We start from the raw sequence: 20,783 nt of genomic DNA on the forward strand, positions 1-20,783 counted from the left end.
TTATAAAGTATCAAGTCTGTAAATGCTGGATGAGAGGAACGGTGGTCATTCATGATCGTTATGATGGGCATTGATCGCCGACAACTGCATTTGCAACCCAGATTCTGTTTTGCTAACTGGTTTAACAGATAGCAGCTCTCTCCTTCTCCTGTTCTGTCAGCATCACCCAAACCATAAACAAGTATGAACCTGATCCAGGAAGCCACGGCTCCAGTGTAGGGTTTCAGGGAAAGGGCAGGATCCTTGAAGAAAAGGTGACATGTTTGCTTTTCACTTGGATCTACAATCGATGACCGTAACTGGAAATCCTATCCTCATTAGAAAAATGTAACGACATGATTCGATGTGAAAACAAAACCAAAGAAACAACATCCCCTTCCTCCTGGAATATAAGCTCTTCCAAACATGCTCTTGGGTTTATGAATCGCATAGTTCTTACTTCTGCTTTATGTCCAAGTGTTTATTACACCTGAAACATCATCCATTCTCTGCCCACTTGTACCTTTCTCATTCTTAACAAATTAGCTCAAAGCCCACTTTCTCCAGGACCACCCGCTGCCTAGCGCAGCGGGCATGGACCCTCTTCTCCTCCGATGTCCTGACACCACCAGCAGCCTCATACTTCCTGGAACCGAGCTGAGAGCCAGATGCTTCCCACAGGTCATCTCCAAGGCTACGGAGGTCAGTTTTGTTAGCACAGGTTCTTGTCGAGTTTAGGGAATCAGACCAAGCTGTGTATATTTCGTCTTTCTACCCTACACATCTTTGACAAGGATGGCTATTGAAGGGAAGAGAGCCCTGAGCTGGAGAGGAATAAGACAGTGCAGCTGGTGAGAGATTCACCCGGCTCCCTGACCCAGGGAGCCCTGAGCAGTGAGGTTTCACTGCAGAACAAGCACAGGAGTCCTACCTTCTCACAGCATAATTATTGTTTCCCAGAAGTCGACCTCTGCCGGGTCACTTGCCCGTTTCAAGGGAATGACTAAGCTTTGAAAGGGTCTATGAGCTGCGGGGTCAGCACGCCAGCGGCATATGCACTGTGCACACCTGCTCTTCAGCAGGGCTTTAAAAGTTACTTCCATCAGACTACGGGCACCACGATGGACGTTCAAACACATGACACTGCACACACTAAAGGAAGCTTCCGGACCTAACCTGCCTTCCACGGCTTCACCTACTACTCCTCCGTTCACGCGTCCAGCTGCCCACTTAGCAGTGCCTCTGTTTAACAAAAGGTCTGAACGATCGATTGACCTTGATGACACTCAGGTGCCCAGGGTCGTAACACAGAGCAGCGCCGTTAACCCTGAAAGGGGGTGTATAGGTAAAGGCATTCCTTCCTGTGGGAAGTCTGGCCGAATGATTTGTGTACCATAAGCCAGGCTAGATGAAAACTCCCCAGATAACAAAACACCAGTTTAATTATATCCTCCGAAAGCAGAGCTCAGGTAGCCCACGCCTCCCAGATGAGCCCAAACCCTCGGAGGACACCATGCACAGCCTCCTATAGCCACCTGAGTGCAGAGGCGCTGAGAGCAAGGGATGCTCGGAGGAAAGTGATCCAGGGGCGTCTCCAGGTGTCCGGTCCCAGCTTGGTTTTTACAGCGGAAGAACCAAGAGAAAGCATGTGCGGGCGACCAGAGGGATATCAGAAAACAGGACGTGAGGGCTTAAGCGAAGCCTGGGTGAGAGGCTCCCCCCACCGTGCCTGCTCCCAGAGTATGAACGAGATCAGACACCGAGCACACCAAGCTCGAGGGGACAGCCCAGCGAGACGCACGCTGCTCTAAGAACTGAGGACACTCCTTTCAAGGCAGCGAGCTGGGCTGTGAGAGGACGTCTACCGTGGAAAAAGGGGGAACAGAAATGGTCCAACGCCCTTCCCCGTCCACTGGACCAGGCTGGGGCAGACGTCTCTGCACGGGGTTTGTCCTGGACCCTCGCTGATCTTCACCTCAGTGATGGACCTGCTTCCCTCCCACCCACCCTGATCGGCCACTCGAGGTCAGGAGGCTGCCCTCCCCAAGGCGCAGGCTGCCCAGCAGGGCGGCCCTGGATGGACCAGCCACAATGGGGAAGCAGTGCCCAGGGGCCCTACCGCAGATTCCAGAGGCATCTGTGACATGCAGGTGACCCCGGTTGGCCTGACCCCGTTCAGAGCTCTGCTCGTAGCTCAGTGATCGGTCCGCAAACCCTCTGGAAACCCCACCAAGTAAACACCCAGCGGTGAGAAAGCTCAGATGACCAGGAGGAACGTGGCTCGCCATACCGGGTACCCCGCTGGCCTCACGCGTTCAGACTCAGACCACTTCTCCAAATTATACACTCGATTGCTTTCTGAATATTGAATCTGGGTTCATTAGCTCCTACAGATTTTCTGCAGGCCCAGCCCGCTCCTGAGACTGTTTAAACAGATTGTCACAAACTGTCACTGACATGGAGAAACAGACATCCAGCGTCACTTTGGAATGGAATGCTTTGACTCAAACGTTTCAATGTCTATTTATATTTTTTCAGGTTCTACGAAGGCAGAAATATTTTCTGCAATCCAATGTTTTTACTGGGGAGGCGGCCACAGAACAGCTAACTGTCCTCCAGGGGGTCACAGGATCGTGTCGTTCTCTTTCCAACAACTTCTGTGTCCTCAGCACGACGGTGCCGCGGCCGGAACAGGCCCTGCAACACGCCCCCTCTGGCGTTGGGCTAATCACACCCCGTCTCCGCTGGGGGTACGACAGAGCCCGCTGTGCCCCGCATCCCACTAGAACACAGGCTCTTAGCAGCTGGAGGGTCTTCGAACCTGGACAGGACCAAGAAATTTAAGTCTCCTGCTTCTTTGGATTTGATCACATAGAGCAACCATCAGCATTACCGGCTTCTGTATGTGCCACTCGCCTTGTCAGGAAGAAACATGTTTTTCCTTCTCAATATCCTGCCCACAAATTGTGACACAATCAACCACCCTTGGTGAAGCCTGTCTCCCTTGTGACTTCACTGTGACCTCAGCCTGCACTCTGCACGTCTCCACTGGTAAACGTGCAGATTCAGCAGACAGCAGTCGTGCTTTCTATGCGCCGTGCAGACGCAAGTATTTACTTAACTCCAGGAGGATGGCAAAGCACATGCACTGCTTCAGAATAAAATGAAATTTAATAAATGGGAAAGATAGTGACACTGAGAAAAAATAAGGGTAAAGAAGACAGTGGAACGTGAGAGTGAGGTTAATCTCAATGCGCCTTTGGTGTAGACGGCCCTCGTGTTTGCGGGGAGGGGAAGCCCATCAAAAGAAAAAGCACCGAGTGGATTGAACTGGACAGAGATGAGGGCCACTTCTTGATCCTGAAACAAGAGAGAACCCGTCCTCGTGGCCCTAACCACAGCTGTGCAGGTGGGCTGACAGTACACACACCTGTATCTTGACAAACAACAGTCTGCAGGGGTCTATTTTTATAAGATATGTCCAGTGTAGGCGTGGGACACAGCCCTGAAGTGGACGGAATCACTCAGTAGAGGAGAGGCCGGTGGTCTGTATACACTTACCTCCAGCTAACCCAAAGAGAAGGCGCTAGAAGACCAAGAGTGGGGGGCAATTCTTTCATGCAAATCGTCTACGCTTTTCTCAGAGTTTGATAAAAATTGAGCTCCTCCCAGACATTGGGGGCCTGGAGTGTATCTTTTTCTCTGAAGCTGGTGACACGAGGAGCTGCTGGCCTTGAGAATCACATGAAATAAGAAGCCTAATAATAAGACACCGGATAGAAGGATGTCCCCTTTTTACAGAGATGGCGGGACGGGGTTCTCCTCGAGAAGCAGTTGGGCTCCACTCAAGCACACAGCGAACTGGGCAAGAAGGTCCTGAGTTTCCACAACCACATTTTCAGCCTAACAGATTTTAAGCAGGTGTAGCCAAACGCCTCCTTCAGCCATCGCCTCCAATGCTAGGAAAGATCCCTGATTCCAAGCGACATGGACCCTCCAAGGTAAGCAGGTTGGAAAACACATGCTTAGGTACCAGATGGAGGTAAGTTTCTCCGTAGGTTTGCTAACTATACACCAGTAAATGATCATGTTTAGTTGTAGGAGGATTGACCCAGAGCCCGTCTTTGGAGGCAATACTTAGAGAGCAAGGACATTGTCTTCTACGGCCCAAGAGATGCAAGACTGTGGTAGAACGTTGCAGCCAACAGAGGTGAGACCCAAGTGGCCGCAGGCATGCTTGCGGGGATATCATGGCTAAGCTCCCCTGTTAACTGTGTCAACACCGACTCTTCACTAGAATACACATAAAAGGGCAGCTGCATCCTGGACTTTTCCTGGCCATCTCAAGTAATCTGAGCTTTGTCTGCGGAAATCTTGCACACATGGCCAATTCTTTCCAAAGAGGAAACACCGCAGGGGCCAGAAGAAGGATTCAGATGGCTCTGTCTCCAGCACCCCGAGCTACAGTGGCCTTGCCTCCACACCTGAGGCAGAAATGGCGAGTCCGGTCCAGGCCGCTGAGCAGAGCATCGTGCTGTGCGGGGCGGCCTCGACCGAGCTGGCGATAGGCTCGTATCACCTACGCTTAAGTAGAGTAACTGCTTACGGGATTCAGATTCCTTTCTAACCGGTGGAAGGACCTCGCTTCTTTAATGCATCAGGACCTCTCCATGTCATATACTCAGAACTTGACCCTGGTCGGGCTGAGAGACTTCTGCAATCACCAAAGCCGCAGATTGCTGATTTTTCGTTTTCTTTGCAAGGCAACTCTTATCTCAGCAGTTACCTGGCTCACACGGACGATGAAAGCCAGATCGGTGTCTTCACTGTGGCGTCTGGGAAGGTGTGTGCCAGGCTGTAAACACAGACTCACTTCCTCCTGCAGTGGTGAGAAAGCCCAAAGACCTCAGTTTGTCTTCTCTGGGCTGTGAGCTGCTTTCCTGATGGCGGGACTGCAGTGGGCGCTCTGCACGGGGCAGGCAGACACGCGAGGTCACGTCCATCTGCCAGGTCCAGGAGTCCTAGACGACCCGCCCCTTGCCCCCCTTTGCTGCGAAGACACCCTCGCAGAGTCCAGAATGAAAATCACACTTCCCAGGAGAGGGGGCACAAAAGCTAATGGCAAACGTAGAACAAGGTAAATGCTTCCTAGATTTGAACCTATCCTACTTATTCTTGATAGGAGGAAAGCACATGAAAAATAGAACCCCCAAAGCCCAAGCCGAAATGGAAGAAACAAAGCCTGAGAACACCAGTGTGAGAGCAGGACCGACTTTTAGTCCAAAATCCCACACTGGCTGTGGCCTCGTGCAGACCCTCCCTTCAGGGTGCAGAGTGTGGTCTGCTCCCCGGCTCACCCGCAGCTCCAGCCCCTCAAGTTCTAGTTCCCGTCTCTCTCGGTCTGGTGAGGCCTCCTGGAGAATCCCCTTCTAGTATCATCCCTCCCTGCGTGTCCTCATCCTAAGCGCCGTCCCAGACACCTTAGCCAGACTCAGGGGGAAGCAGGTCAGACCCCTTTGCGTCTCCCATGGCCAGGGGCCCAGGCATCTGGGGGCCTCCAGGAGCAAACCCTGTGCAGGGACCTCTGGAAGAAGAGCAAGAGCCCTGCTTCACGGATCTAAGGAACGAGGAGGGGTGGAGAGAGATTCCACTCATTTCTATTAATTTTGGTAAATTGAGCCTCATTCCAACTGGACACAGAGGGTGTCTGTGGTGGGTGTGTGTGTCTGTGTGCATATGTGTTTGTCTCTGTGTTCCATGACGAAGCACAACAACTTTATAACAATTTTCTTCTGGTTCCTTTAACACTAAATCACAGAGGCGTTCAATATAGTCCACCTTATAATGAGAGCCATACTGTAAAGAATTTTGGTCCAATAAGATTCATGTAAATATATGCGTGTGTGTGTGTAACTCTGATTGGCTTCAACATGATTTCTCTAGCTTAAATAGGTGTCACCTATGTAATTTAGGTATCAGTGTGGTGACACCTAAATGATACAGACCTGGTCTATTTAATATCAACATGCTGATCTATAAAGCCCAGAGAAAATAAGCCTCCCTCAGAGCTGTAGTGAAGATTAACTGTATTACTGTGTGTAAAGGTTCACGACCAATACCCTGTAAGTTCTCAGTAAATCCTTGCCAGGGCGCACGCTGCTGCGGTTCTCGGTGCTACTGCTGTTTGTCTTGGGCACTTCTGACCCGCCAACCACAAACCTGTCAGTGGCTTTTTTAAATAAAAAATGAATTCTCCACATCTCAGGCAACACTGCCGCAGGATACAGTCCACACTCCTTAATGGGTGTGGTCTCAATCTCACGAGCCTCCAGCCTGTCTTCGTTTACTGTACGATGACCTCGGTTTGCGGCATGAGTCTCTATTGGCCTCCTTGGTTTCATATATTTAAAGAATTTCTATAGAAATGCTCTGGATGGTAGAGCCAGAAGATAATCAAAGAGATCATTTCATCCATATTCATTTATGTGAAAATAGAGCGAAGTCACTGTCAGATAGATGCGCTATGAATTTAAACCTTCTCCCTAGAGAGGGGCTTCCGAAAAAGATGGCTCTTTCCAGCGTTTGCTAAGGTGACTGGCCAGGAAGCTCAGGCACACACCTCTGCTTGGTCAGAGGTGAAGGGAGCATGTCATGGGCGCTTCCCATGTCACGTCCTCAAAACTTCCTCGACCAGGGTATAAAAGCAACCCACTTCTGCCCTAAAGCATTTTGTATCTCAGCTTCTCCTTAGTGGAGAAGACTCTCTGCAGAGCTGTTGACATGAGAAACAACGTCACACGGTGGAAAGGGCTTTGGATTAGTAGTGGGAAGACAAGCATAGCAGCCGCTCCGGGACATGGGGCAACCTCCTCACCTCTACTGAGTTAGGTGTTAAGTGGTCAATCAGACATCATGCAGAAGTGGACTCTAGTCCACTGGTGCATTCTGGGAAAATAGGATGGGCAAAAAGAGTTGGTTCACTCAACAATAAAGAGTGAGGTCAACAAATGACATGACACGACTAGGAAAAAGGGCGGGTTACCAGGAATGGAGGTGTGCACAGCTATCCCTTTGTATTTCTGGTATCTATTTTGCTCCTTTCTTTTCTTCAACACTTTTTCTCCATTAGAGAAATTACAAAGATAAAATTCCTATTCTGCTGCATTTGAATAAGCAAATTTATCCCTCTGTAAGATAACAAGCGGGGATCATTTAACAGGGCAAAGTATTAAACAAAACCTTGACTTCAACCACACTTTTTAGAGCCTGTCAAAGGGTGCTCCCAAAAGGGCTGTTTCATGACAGACGATGCATGTTTCTCAGGAGATTTTTTAAAAATCAGAAATCTAACACTTCCTGAATTTAAGGAATCTCTGATGACAATACCATTCTGCATCAATTGTCAGATTCTGAGATGTCTGACTTTGAACAGAGGGAGGTGCCTCAGGCTCTCTGTAAATAAGGACAATATACAGTTTCAATAACTTAATTAATTCAATAAGCAAAAGCACAGAGAAAAGACGGAGAAGTGGGATGAGAACTCATAACCCAAAACTCTTCTGCTGGAAATCACTCTTGAACAATTTGTCTTAGGAATTTCTGTAAGTTAATTAACAGCCAAAGAGTGGTCAATTTATCTTTTTCCCTCAGAGGGAGAAACCCTTGATTTTTCTGAAAAATTGTTCTCAATTTGATAAGTCAGAAGAGAGTGAAGAAAAAAATTAAATCATCCTGTCAGTGAAAACATTCTAGAAGTTTCCATGGCCTGCTGGTATTCATTATAAACCAGGTTTTGAGAAGTTTCCACCATCATTGGTCACTGGGGAGTGTCCAAGCAGCCCAACACACAGCTTATGTATTTGAGCCCTGTGGTCTTGGTTGGTCCAATTGAATTCGCAGGGAATTAAGTTATCAGGAAGAATAAAAGTCAATTTCTACCATCACTGGGCCATTTTCATTAGTCCTGCCTCTATTCTAGGAGTAATAACCCCAGTGCTCTGGCCAATATCCAACCTGGATAGTGGGATTTTGCCTGTCTCCATTCCCTTCAAAACTTCTGCAGGAGTGATTTTTAACTCTCACTCCCCAGGACTGTGCAGCGTTGGGGTGACCGCAGACTGCCAAGAGAGTCCTAACCCAAAAAGCGCTATCTAGGGGGTGGGCAAATAGTCCTGACATTGGCACAAAATCTGGAAAAGAGCTTTTAAGAACTATAACATGACATTTTCAGATAGAAGGGGAAACTTTCGTCACGCACCAGTCTCCATTTCCCTGATTTTTCTAACTGTTACAGCGTTGCTGTCTTGTTTAAGATCATCAGTCCTGGGATTATAAAACTGCGATCTTCTCCTCCAGAGGGCTGGCCCTGGGTTTTAAGGAGCTCTGCGTCCCCCAAAGCATCTGGCCTTGGGCCACCCGCGCCATAGGCTTGAGTTTATAAAGAAGGAATCCTAAGTTACAACAGGAAGATAAAACAGAGAAGGTAAGTGCAGTTGCAGGGTTCAGACCAGTTCTGGATTTAAAACACGGGAGAACCAGGAGGATAATGGGACCGATGAGAATGATTCAGTAAAGGGTTGGAGTACAGACAGCACGAGGGCAACAGAGGGGGTCTGAACCGCTTCATTCGGTGATGAGGAGGGACCAGGGAACACTTTCTTTCGGGCCTGTGTGCCCACCAGGCCTGGGAGATCTGCAGATCAGAGGCTGTCACCTGGGAGCCCACAGCCTATCCAAGATCAAGACCAAATCAGGAATCGCTACGTGTGCTGAGAAAAGACTGGGAGAACAGCACATTTACAACGAAAGGAACAAAGATGTCGAAAATGTAAAATTACAGCTGCAGCTCTGATGTAAAGAACTTTCTGACAAGGCCGATGGTTATGAAGGGCCAGTCACTGAGAGAGAACTGGACTTCTAGACGCACGCATCCCTTTCCTGGAGCAGACGAGTCGCTGGGCTGAGATGCGGGTTTCATGGTGGGGAGAAGGGGCAAGGTGTGAGGGTGAAGCTCAATGGCCTCATCCAAGCTTCGACTTCATCTGGCAGCAACGGCCGTTACCACCAGGATGGACGCCTGGCCGGCCCGTGCCTCCTAAGAGGCTTCTGCTGCTGCTGTGGATGAGGGGTCAGACATCTGCTCAGCGCCCATCTGGGAACTTGGCTGGAGGGAGTCAGCGCCGCCGGCAACAAAGAGAGAGAATATGAAGTCGAAACCAGCAGGCCGCCCACCAGCTGTGGGCACAGGACAAGTGTGTAAACTGCTTTTAGTGAATTCGAGTTGTAGATTTCACTTGAAAGACTATGAAGGAAACAAATGGTCTCTCCATTCTCCTGCCCCTTTTAAACCACGTTTCTACCTAATACTGAAGATTTGCACGAGTTTAGACCTCTCAGCTCCCCGTGCAGGTACATCCTAAAGGGTAAGGTCGCTCCTCTTAGGTTCATTCAGAAAAATCAAGAAATAGCCTCAACACTCGCTTTTCTCCATTCAGCTAAGTCTTAATAAATGGAAGAAGTGCCCAACGCCTTTTTGTAAGTCACTTAACATTTTCAGTTGACCTTTATTTTTCTTTCCTCTTCATGTTAAGAAAAAAAAATAGCCTTTGCTTCCTCGACTTGCCTTTATTTGTTCTTACTTTATTGCGAATGAGTAATTCCCATAATCTCCTCCAAGCCTTCTCCAATTTCTCCTATTCTCTTAAAAACGGAGAAAAATATCAACTGAACTAAATATTCTAATAAAAAATCTGAGACTTCTGCCAAGTGTAGTACAATGGTTACGTTTTAGTTCTCGTCTTCTGGATGCCTCTGCACATCCTAGCATCTTATCGACTTTTTTTTTTTTTTTTGAAGAAACAGTAAGTACCAAATAAAGGATTTGTTTCACACATGTTCCCTCGTGTCTGATCAGGCTTTCCCCAGTTCCTTGTGAGTGACTCTCTGTGACATCTGAGACAGAGCCCGCGTCTCAGGACACCCCTGCGGGATATCACATATTCCCAAACCCTGGACCCCCGTGGCTTCCCTTGTTCCTGGATTCCTGTCTTATGAACCTTTAGGATGGAAATTACACATGTGCTTTTAACTGAGTTTCTACTCGTAACATCCTGTCCTCAAGGAAACTGGATTTAATGGTCCCTTTCTTTGTCGTGCTTTCTACAAAATGCAGTTTTCTTCTAAAGGATTAGTCATCTTTTTCAGCTACAGATTTAATATTTTAAATTTCATATTTAATCATCAAGCTCACCAGTCGAAAAACAAAATAACGGAGGTCAGTCTCTGTCCCAAGCATTGCTACTCAAAACAGTCCCTTCCACAATGGGAATCCAACCCAAACTTGGACACCGAGTGAACCAGCAAGGATGTTTAGCTATAAAGTCATCAGACAGCTCTTAAGAGCAAAACGCTGTTTAAAACCCTCTCCTACACACAGCACACCTGTCCTCACCTCCAGGAGGCTTCGTGCTGGGAAACAGGTACCAGGAAGCCTCTCCAAGCTGGGGATGAGGAGCCCACTGCGGGTGCAGAGCACATGCAGGGTCCCCAGCGAGTGTGCTCCCAGCTCAGCTAAAACCACGACTGTCTGTGACGTCAGTACCTGATCTGATACGGAATCACAGAGGCTGACATTTCTAATGGGTGAAATACTGACATCTCCTATTGTCTCTGAAAGAGCCTCAAAGGCCCAGGCCACTTTGGAGGGGAGTAAACACTGGTCCCTAAGTGCCATGCAGTCCTCGGCACAGATGCCAGATTCAGGGTCTAATTACCTCTGGGAAAGTATCTTAGGGCAAGGTAAGGATCATTTTATGCTGCCTCAGGAAATCATAATTAATTTTGAAAACATTTAGAGGTGTGCTAAAATACTGCTTGGAAAATCCGGGTGGTGCTTTGAGGGCTTCTAATTGAATCAAAGACCCTATTGTCCCTGCAATCACTAAGGCCCTGAGAAAAGAGATTTTCATGGCTGTTGACTTCAAAAGTCTCTGTGTGGTGGCTTAACTCTCCCTCAGAGGGGCTTTTAGGTTAGGGAGAGGGCTTTGATCGCCGCTGATTGCTGTGAGGTCCACAGAGCTGCCGCCGGAGATGCTGTGGGCGGGGCTGTTTAATCAAAATAAATACACGTGGCAGACCTGGGTGTCAGCATGGAGGAGATTCGTGGGGCAGGGGACAACTGATGGCTCCGGTTTGGGGGATGAAGCAGTAAAGTACGGAGGCCATTTTCTGGTACCAGAAAACCTCAGACACTTTTCACCACCCTCTTGCTGGTGCTGGGGCTATACCACTAACACTCTGAAGCCCCAGAAGGACATCAGAGCTTCCCCCAAAATTGGTGGAGGAGAGAAAGGCTAGGAGCAGGGAATGAGGTTTCTCCCTGTGGACTCAACTGCTCTCAGAACTCTCTCTACCTGCCCTCCCGTCTTTAGGTTCTTCCTTATCGAAGGCCTACAAGTATTTGATTGTGTTGCACCGTAACTAACGAAACCAGTGACTGCTCCACCAGAAGAGACTAAATGAAGCAAAAGGCCAGAGGACAGTGAAAGCCTGTTGGTCCTGTTAGAATTGCACCTCAGACGGCTTCCCTGGTGGCGCAGTGGTTGAGAATCTGCCTGCCGATGCAGGGGACACGGGTTCGAGCCCTGGTCTGGGAAGATCCCACATGCTGCAGAGCAACTAAGCCCGTGAGCCACAACTACTGAGCCTGCGTGTCTGGAGCCTGTGCTCCGCAACGAGAGGCCGCGATAGTGAGAGGCCCGCGCACCGCGATGAAGAGTGACCCCCGCTTGCCGCAACTAGGGAAAGCCCTCGCACAGAAATGAAGAGCCAATACAGCCATAAATAATAAAATAAATAAATAATAAATAAAATTGCACCTCAGAATGACAATCAGCCAAAAAAATGTATTTAAGTGTAAAAGACACAAATCATCTGATCGGTACAAGTTAGAGGAGGTCATAAACGCTAAGCCATAAAGCTTACTTATTTTGACTTTACTTGTAATAAACTCTCCCTCATCAACCTTTCCCACCAGCTCCCTCTGGAACCAGTTCTTCAACAGGGATGGGGGACCCAGGTCTGTGGATGGGCTGCTCTCTGGGCGCCAAGTGCAGACACATCTCCATCCCCCGTGGCCTCTGCCTACATCTCATCTCTGCGACGGTCACGTGTGTGGCCTCCCGTGGCCTTCAGCTGCCACACGTGGGTGTGCAAGTCTCTCCACCAAGGAGAGAGAACAGGGTGGGCTCTCCCTCCTTCCCCTGGTCAGAGAGCAGCCTGAGGTCGAATCAGAACAATGAACTCTGTCTATCAGGTCACCCTCTTCCCACAGAGAAATCCCACTCATTGAAGACTCATGCTCTGTGCCCTTTAAGTTAGGAAAACCACTGGGTAAGTCTAAGTCTACCAGTTATCACTCAATACAGAAGAGTCAGACAGGCTCAGAATAGGAAAAGAAACCCTGCCTGGTACCCTTAATTTGCAAACTCTTTTCCAGGCGCCCAGGGCCTCCTGTGGGCTCCTTGCCATGCTGGCGGGTGGGCATCCCAGGGGTCAGCCCACCTCTCAGGAGGACCACGTGGCACACAGGGCGGAGCTTGTAACTCAGCACCTGCAAAACGGCATCAGGTACCCTGGATGCAGTGGGAGCACACACGGCTGGCGTCAGCCAGGGAGAGCCTCCCCAAGAAGCCGGGTCCTGCAGGATGCACGGAGGACCGAGGAAGGTGCAGAAGGGGGTGATGGGCAAGATGCTGGCGACGGAGACTCCCCGTAGCTGTGAGGAGGCCTTCAGCAGAGACAGGGGAAGGCGGAAGGGGATGAAGGAAGTGACGGGCAGGCCAGCGAGCAGGGCAGATAGGTTGGTCCAAAAGCCACTGAGATTAAGAGATGCCAGCGCAAAATGAGGCAGGGCAGGTTTGTAGAGGGAGAAAGGTGTGGTCTAATGCCTTTTTTTAAAACTTCCCTCAAGCTGGTTTTTGACTTCTCTCAAGATGGTATGACAGTCGTATGAGGAAAGTTACAGAAGAAAAGAAGAATCTTCGAGAGCCAAAATCATGACCCAATTCTCAGGAGGTGACCCCTCAGGCTGGAGCTTGATCTCTCCATAGGGTAAAGCACTGGCCTCTGAAGATTAAATGATCATTTTAGTGTGAGCCGGGAAATCTGCGTACACTCCTACACAGCATGTAAATAAATATTTGGCAGTCAACAAAGCCCCTAAAACGTGAATTGTGTGTGAGGATATTATCAGCCTGGCTTGAAAAATAAAGGACCCTTATTGGCCGAAACTTAGAAAAACTGCTTAAAATGAAAACCATCCCTTTTTAGAAGAAAATGCATTGGCATGTGACTGAACAAGTGTCTGCCTACCCACCACGGTGCTGTATTATTCTGGAAATTGTTTTCTCCTCTCCACAAGAACAGCCTTGATCCAGGAGTTATTTTAAGACCTATTTGTTTTTCCCTAATAAGGATAATTATCTCCAGAGAAGCAACATGATTAAGTGGTCATGAACGGTACACTTCCAAACATCTATAATTGCAAAACGAGCTGACCTTTACCGAGTTTGTGTAAAATCGTTTTCGTGCTTGGGGACTTGGGCTTCACTGAAGGTGGGGGAAGGAAAGGGCACTTTGTGCTCAGAGCCTAACCGACCTCCTCTCCTACGGGGTGTGGTTTCTGTAGCTCTGACGGGCACCTCTTCACATGGTTTTCCCTGAAGTGCTAGATGCTCTGTCTCTAAATGGTCCATCTGACTCCCAGACGAGCCAGGAATGATGTCTCATGGTACTTCTCAGTATCCAGCATCAGCACTTCCCCGAAGACGAATGACCACTCCAGCCTTTAAATCCAGAGTCCCAGCCCAGGGTTCCATGTACTGGATTCCACCGTGAACGCAGATTCCTTCCTAGCCAAGCGCACCCACCAAGAGGAGATGGGAGGAGTTGTGTTCTGTCTGTCGTAGCATCTCCAACCAGTGAAGGGCAGAGCTTGACCGCACATTCATTAATGACATTCATATTATACGTGCAAAAACCACATGCAGCTCAGTTTAGAAGGAATGCAGTTTTGGATTATCAAAAAAAAAAAAAAAAATTGAGGGAACAGTGGTTGACTTCGCCTTCCAATGCAGGGGGTGTGGGTTCGATCCCTGGTCGGGGAGCTAAGATCCCACATGCCTCGTGGCCAAACAACCAAAACATAAAACAGAAGCAATAGTGTAACAAATTCAATAAAGACTTTAAAAATGGTCCACATCAAAAAAATCTTAAAAAAAAAAAAAAATCGAGAGTCTTGGAACCTCAGAGACAAAGAACAGATTGCCTGAAGTTTCTGCGACACGGTTAAGACTAGCTAAAAGGAGCAAACATTCACTGGGGTCTTTCCATGGACCAAGCATATGCTAAATTCATTATTTCCTGTTAAGAAAGCTATTGTCCACCGGTGTTAAAACCTGACTGCAGAGGCAAGAGATTGTCCCAGACGAGGGAGGGAGAGAGCGCCCTTCTGATTGGACGACACCATTCGGGGAGCTCCAGGACCCAGAAAGCAGCCTGATTCATGAACATAAACCCCACTGACCACGCACACAGACAGACATCGTGCGATGATAATAATAATGTCAGAGATTCGTCCACCTGCATCGAAAGGAAGGCGTGGAGGGGGGGAAACAGCGGAAGACCCACGACAAATGTCTCAGGATAAGCATGGGACAGCGGAGTGGTCTGGGCACGGCTGTGCTTTGCTCCTCCCGCCCCCGGACCAGGTCCTGCCTTCTCCCCTCCCTCTGTGTCCAGTGCCTTCGTTCCAGGTATGGCTGGAGGGATACGGAGGTGGACGGGTGACCCTCTAGTCTTCTCTACCTCTGTTCACAGCAGAGAAACATCTTTACCTTTCAGAGTGTAAAACCCTCTTTATCAACGACAGTACAAATCATGCAAGGACCACAGAATTTTTCTAAACCGGAAATTACCCAGACTCTGTGTAAGACCAAGATCCAACACTCGCGCTAGAAGAAAGACGTTAGAGAATGGTTTTCCTGGTCTCTGAGGCTGTGGGTACATGTACACAATCTGGAGGCATTTAAAGGAAAAAACGAGGATGGAAATGAAGCAAAATAGCATCCAGCTTTGCGGCACCCCACCGACGCCGCTGAAACTGCCATGTGCAGTCCTGTCTCTACCTCTGCAATCTCATCAGAAAACTGCAACCCGGCGGGGGTCGGCCGGCGCGGGGCTCACGCCACACGACCAAGTTCAATCGCACATGAATTCCTGGAAGACGCTGGGTCCAGGCGGGGCTTGAGGTTTAAGTGTTGAAATCATCATTTTTGGAGTATCACAAACACTTATGGGCTTTTTGATGAAAGAGAACATCCATCAAACATTTCTGGGAATGTATTTTTAACAATCATAAGGTTAAACTCACCGCCTCCGTTCATTTGAAATCATTCTTTGCAACTAAATTCGCTTGAGATCCTTCCTCATCCTAAATCTGCATGAAAACTCGAAGTGGCAGCTGGTGCATCCGACCGAACCCGTCGTTCTACTCACCTTGGAGCTGGCGGCCCTTGTACAAATCCCTTGTTTTGGTCGGATGAGCCCTGGCCGTGTTGTCACATTTCGGCTGTTCGTACCTACGAGGAGGGGAGGGAAAGAGAAAAGAGCCAGTTTGAGAAACTGAGATGGGGGCTGCCTTCCATACCCGGGTGTTCACACCGCAGGCTTCCTTGGTCCCCGGGACACATTGGGCGTCTCATCCTCACGTTACAGTGCTCGGGGTGTATGACCTTTGGTGACCTTTGTGGCAATTTAGTATATTCTTCACAGTCAGTAGGAAGAAGCATGGCGTACAGGGCTCTGTCTCTCCATCCAGTTTCTGAAGCACAACCTGTAGAGTGGCTGCCGAACGCCCCTGCCTAGGACGGGATTTTGATACGGTTCAGGGTGGGGAGGGGCTGAGGAGGGGGAAATGCAAGCACAAGCACTAAGCGAGGGCAGGGTCACAGCCCCCGGGAAAGAGTGCAAAGTCTCAGAGAGGACCTCAGAGCTCTAGACTGATACATTGCTCAAAGACCAACAAATTCAAAATCTAACTCCCGAAGCTACAAAAGGTTGTCTCAGGGTTCAAAGAATAACGTGTATGTTCTGGGCCCACGGAGTCAACAGGAAAAGGGTGGCCCTTGGTATCTGAGCAGGCGGGACCCAGGGTGCCTGCCGGCTACTCACTTCGGGCAGCGGGCACTTCGGGGATACCAGTATTGACAGTGATTCTGGATGGATCTGACGGCTAGGCTCCAGATCCAGGCCCAGGTGGACAGCTTGCCCAGCGGAGCCTCCTTCAAGGCTCTTTATAAAGCCCCTTGGGTGGGATACGTGGAGAGACTCCCAGCACCTGCCCCTTTGGTGGGAGACACAGGGAGATGCACATCACCTGGGGAAACTGCATTTCCCCGACTTAAGGGGACACCGACGATTCGGTAGCGTGCCTGGCAGCTGTGAGAACCTGCCCTTAGGGCCCTTAATGCAGTCTCAGGGCTCAGGAAAGATTCTTGGAAAATGCGAACGACAGTCAGAGCCAGTCGGGGTGGGCGCAGGAGGGACGGTCAGGTCCAGGGGCTGCTGATTCTCAGGATGTGAACAAAGTCCCCTTGAGGCCTCACCCTCTCTTGCTGCCCGTTTCCTTTTCACTCTCTCAGAAAGAGATACGAGATCATGTTTACTTCATAGGGATCACTTCTGATTCTTATTTTTCATTATTTCTTGTTTTCCCACCCTAGAAAATAAAAGAATGAAATTTCCTGCTGAAGGGATCCTTTCTCAGCGTCCCTCCCTGGCGCCCGGGGAGCCGGGGCCGGTCTTGGAGGGTCGGGTCCAGCGCGGCTGAAACACAGCCAGGGCACCACGAGCTCCTCCAGCCCCTCACACCCTGAATAGCCTCTTTGATACCAGAAAACTTAACACCCCACTCACACAAACTTAATATGCCTTTTTGAAATGTTGTTTTTGAAATTAAAGAGTCCCCGACACACTCTGGCTAACAGTTAAGCGATCACATTTTCACCAAAAGCCATTAACTCATATCCTTTTGAATGCAGTGGGGTTCAGTGCAGATGGCATTGGAACCACGGTCACAGGAATGAACGGGGGTGAAGGGACATCTTACCCACCTGGTGTCTCCTCTCCCACCTGGGACTGAGGCAGGTAGGTAAGGAGCCAGAAATTCCCTAGGGGAACATTCGGGAAAGAAGCCAGGTAACGGAGAGATGGCTAAGAGCTCGTTGTTACTCACGCTTGTTAAATCTGGGGAAACTGAGCACGTGCTCAAGACTGAAAAATCCTCGTTTCAGACTCTAGATCAGCATCCGTGGGGCTGGGGAGGTTGGAAATGGTACCCACGCTACAGCTGACACCTTCACAGCCAGCAGCCCGTGAGATGTGAGCTGTGAAAGAACAAGCAAAGTCCCAGCTCCTAACCAAGCAGGTACAACTCGGGATGGGGCTCCCGGGGAGGCCGAACGGCCCAGCCATTCCTGGGATGTTTGATCTGTGGGGACGTCAGCCGCCGGCTGTTCTGTCGTGTTAAGAGGTTGGACCGTTAGTATGAACTCTGTGTACAGCCTGTCAAAGGCTCGGAGTCAACGCCGGTATCCCCCATGTGATGATAAGAAACCGCAAAACTGCCAACCCCATTCTGAAGCTTTAACTTCGAAGCCGCCTGGAAATTAACCTTACTGCGTGATCATCCTGGTTTGGGCTGTAGGTGCCTTAAGAATCCCAGCACTGATGCTGATATAAAAATGTATGTTTAAATGACAGCATTCTGCTCCTTGTAAAGAATACTGTGACTTGCGGAAATGACAATCTCAACAAATAGAATCAATGCCTTTGAAGATAAAGCCATTTAAACTGTGTTGACATCTGTCAGCATCCTTTTCAATCGTGTTTGTTTTAACTTATTTGTATAAGATTAGAAAGCACATCTCTTAATCGTCTGGTTGCCCATCAGATACCAGGCTCTCTGCCAGGGAGAAATTCGATTTCATGCTCACACGGCCAGCAAGCCGCGTGGGCTCCACAGGCTGGGAATGGGGTCCTCGTGCCAGGTCAGCGCAGCCTGCAGCCTGACGGCAGGTGGACAAACCCTCACTGGCCATCAAGAAAGTGAAAGAGAAATCCCTCCGTTCTGGGCGCTAATGTAGTAGCTGGCAGTCAGCCTGATCCACGCTGAACGCGACAGCTCACGCCAGCTCTCCCCTCTATTAATCAGCGACCCGGCTGGAACCTGCCCCCTTCCTCCCAGGTCCTGTCCCACCACGCGTGGCCTGGGCTCCGGTCTGCAGGGGCTCTGAACACCTCGGCCAAGATGTCAGTTTTGATTCAAAAAGGCAGGGAGACCAGCAGATGCATCAGCCCAGTCCAACTCATGTTTCTACCTGACGACAATCCCACCTAGAAATTCTGTCCCGTAGCTGCTCTCTGCCTCTGTGTGTTTATTATCTTTGGCACAAGCCTGTAACAAAATGTGTGCTTTGTAATTACCTTTCATGATGACACAAGGAAAGGAGGACTAGCTTATAATGAGAATGCATTTTATATTTATGTCATCTTACTGTTCTCGGATTCTTAAATTATTCTTCCCCATCAGAAAATATAGAGAACGATTGGGGGGGGGGGGAAACTTGAACTGTCTATCCAAATATAAATCAAAACTATAAAGTATCTCCCTGGAACGGCTTATTTCAGAAAAATCACAAGAAAATAGCATTTATGCACCAGAAAGTATTTAAACAATAATGCAGAAGACTTTCTGTGACATTGCTACTCAATCACAGTAGAAGCAGGGGTAAGTGAGGGCTGGTGAAGCCGGCCAGCATCTCATAAGATATGCCTTAAACTTGATGATTTTGACTGATTTCCCAGTATCCATGTAGAAATCTGTTTAAACCAATTCCATTTTTCTTGCCAGTGATGGGTTCAGCTGTAGTCATATGATCCAATTACGGCCAATAATCCATGACTTAAGTCTGCTAGGGGACTTTTAGGAAAGGTTGTTTGGTTCCTGAGAAAGAGAGAGATGGGCTGTGTGTCCTCTGAGCATGTGGTGTCTGAATGAGATGCCCGGATCCCTGAAGCCATCTTGTGACCATGAGGGGAGTCTGTCCAAGGGCAAAGGCAACACACTGAGGATGTCAGAGGAAAGACTTGGGAGACTCTATGTCCTCAGTGACATCACCAAGTCATAGCACCCACTGAAAGGGAACTTCTTCCATCTCTGCACCTCTTCTTTAGATTACATAGTCCCTCCCTGTTCATGCCTATTTGTCAGATTTACCACTACTAGAAGTGAAGAGCTTCCTAATCGATACATCCTCCCTTTTGACCAAAACGTAACTAGATTCTGGCTCTGGGACCTATGCTGTCGGGGGGCCACATTCCCCCCTCCGTCTGGACTGCCCCCCGCAGACATCATCGGCTTGCTCCCCAGATTCTTCTGGACCGGAATCCAACCTCAGCACTTTGGGAGCCCCCGGCCGTCCCGCTGAAGTTGCCCCCCTCGGGCCCCATTTTCCTGTACACTGTCCTCCAGTGCAGCTACCACAGGCCGGCATGTTAACTCACATTCAGCTTATCTGCTTATGCGTTTTGCTCATCGTCCCTTCCCCCCATGGGAACGTAAGCTCCATGCAAGCACAGGGTTGTGTCCGTTTTGTTCCCTGCATCCCCCCAGCCCCTAGAGCAGTGCCTGCAACACTGAGGGGTTTCAAACGTTGAGTGAACAAAAAGTGAACCTCTGGGTGACAGGGAGGGGTGTTTCTCGGAGCTTTAAGAGATCGCATCCTTTCTGTGCTAAACTCCGTCACACGTAGAACCTGCTCTGCGTGGCCTCGGGGGCCCAGGGGGTGGCCCCGTCCATGCCTGGGTGCTGAACGATGGGGCCCAGGGCCCTCCCTGACGGGCAGTAGCCTGGTCAGAGGGTGACATTCTGGCCAGTTAGAGTGAGGGGAGGCCCACCGCGGGTCCATGGGGAAGGCCTTTCTTGCTGTCAGAAAAGCCACATTATGTTGTCACGGCTGTGTGATGCTTCTAGAAGCCAGGACAGGAATGAGGCCAGAGCAGGCTGGTGCGCTGAAGATGCAGAGCAGAGGGAACAAAAATGGCTCATGAAAGTCACGTCCTTTAACTGCGGAAATAATCGGAGCCTCTGTCCCCGAGAGCGTTGGGAGCGGTCACGTTACAGACCGGTGGGCCGTAAGCACAGCTTGGCCTCGACGGACGGAGCCCTGTGGGCAACATGCGGGTTCTGACACCCCCCGCGCTACTAGCCTCAGTTCTGATGGTGTCGGGGTCTTGACAGTCAGCACCGGAGAGGATGAACAGAGGAATGAACGAATGAGAGGAAAGCACAGCTCGAGTCTGAGGAGTCTCCTCCCCTGGGTCTAACTTATGTCTGTTTCTTGGAACTCAAAGAAGAGCGAGTCCCTCCCTCCTGTACAAAGAATAGGGAAAACGAGAACTTGGTACTCTGCTCCACAAACGTCTGGGCAGAATGAAATCAGGGCGGACAGGAGGGAGGGGGGCTTCTTGTGTTTCTCGTCTGACTGTGAGATAAAAACGTTTACAGGTTCTACAGGGACAGCGTGATAAAGCTGATCTCAGCCTCTGAGCCCGTCTGCGGAGGCCTGGCTCTGACAGCGTCAGGACTTTTGCTGGCCGGAGCTACGAGATCGTTCTTAGCGCCCCTGCAGCTGGGCCTGGGGAACAAACAGCCCGACTGAAAGACACAGCCCACAAGCCTGAGT

The 20,783-nt window shown here is 49.5% G+C and overlaps 1 protein-coding gene across 2 annotated transcripts in view; it reads right to left on the reverse strand.

The window, feature by feature from the left end:
• SMOC2 (SPARC related modular calcium binding 2) overlaps nt 1–20,783 on the reverse strand; it is a 157,297-nt gene that overhangs the window by 28,329 nt on the left and 108,185 nt on the right. For both annotated transcript variants that reach the window (XM_057528059.1, XM_057528058.1), the window contains exon 9: nt 15,535–15,617. In XM_057528059.1, coding sequence (XP_057384042.1) covers nt 15,535–15,617 — 83 coding nt within the window. The remainder of the gene's footprint in view (nt 1–15,534; nt 15,618–20,783) is intronic.

The sequence above is a fragment of the Balaenoptera acutorostrata genome, chromosome 14 (assembly GCF_949987535.1).
Source record: "Balaenoptera acutorostrata chromosome 14, mBalAcu1.1, whole genome shotgun sequence".
Classification (NCBI taxonomy): domain Eukaryota; kingdom Metazoa; phylum Chordata; class Mammalia; order Artiodactyla; family Balaenopteridae; genus Balaenoptera; species Balaenoptera acutorostrata.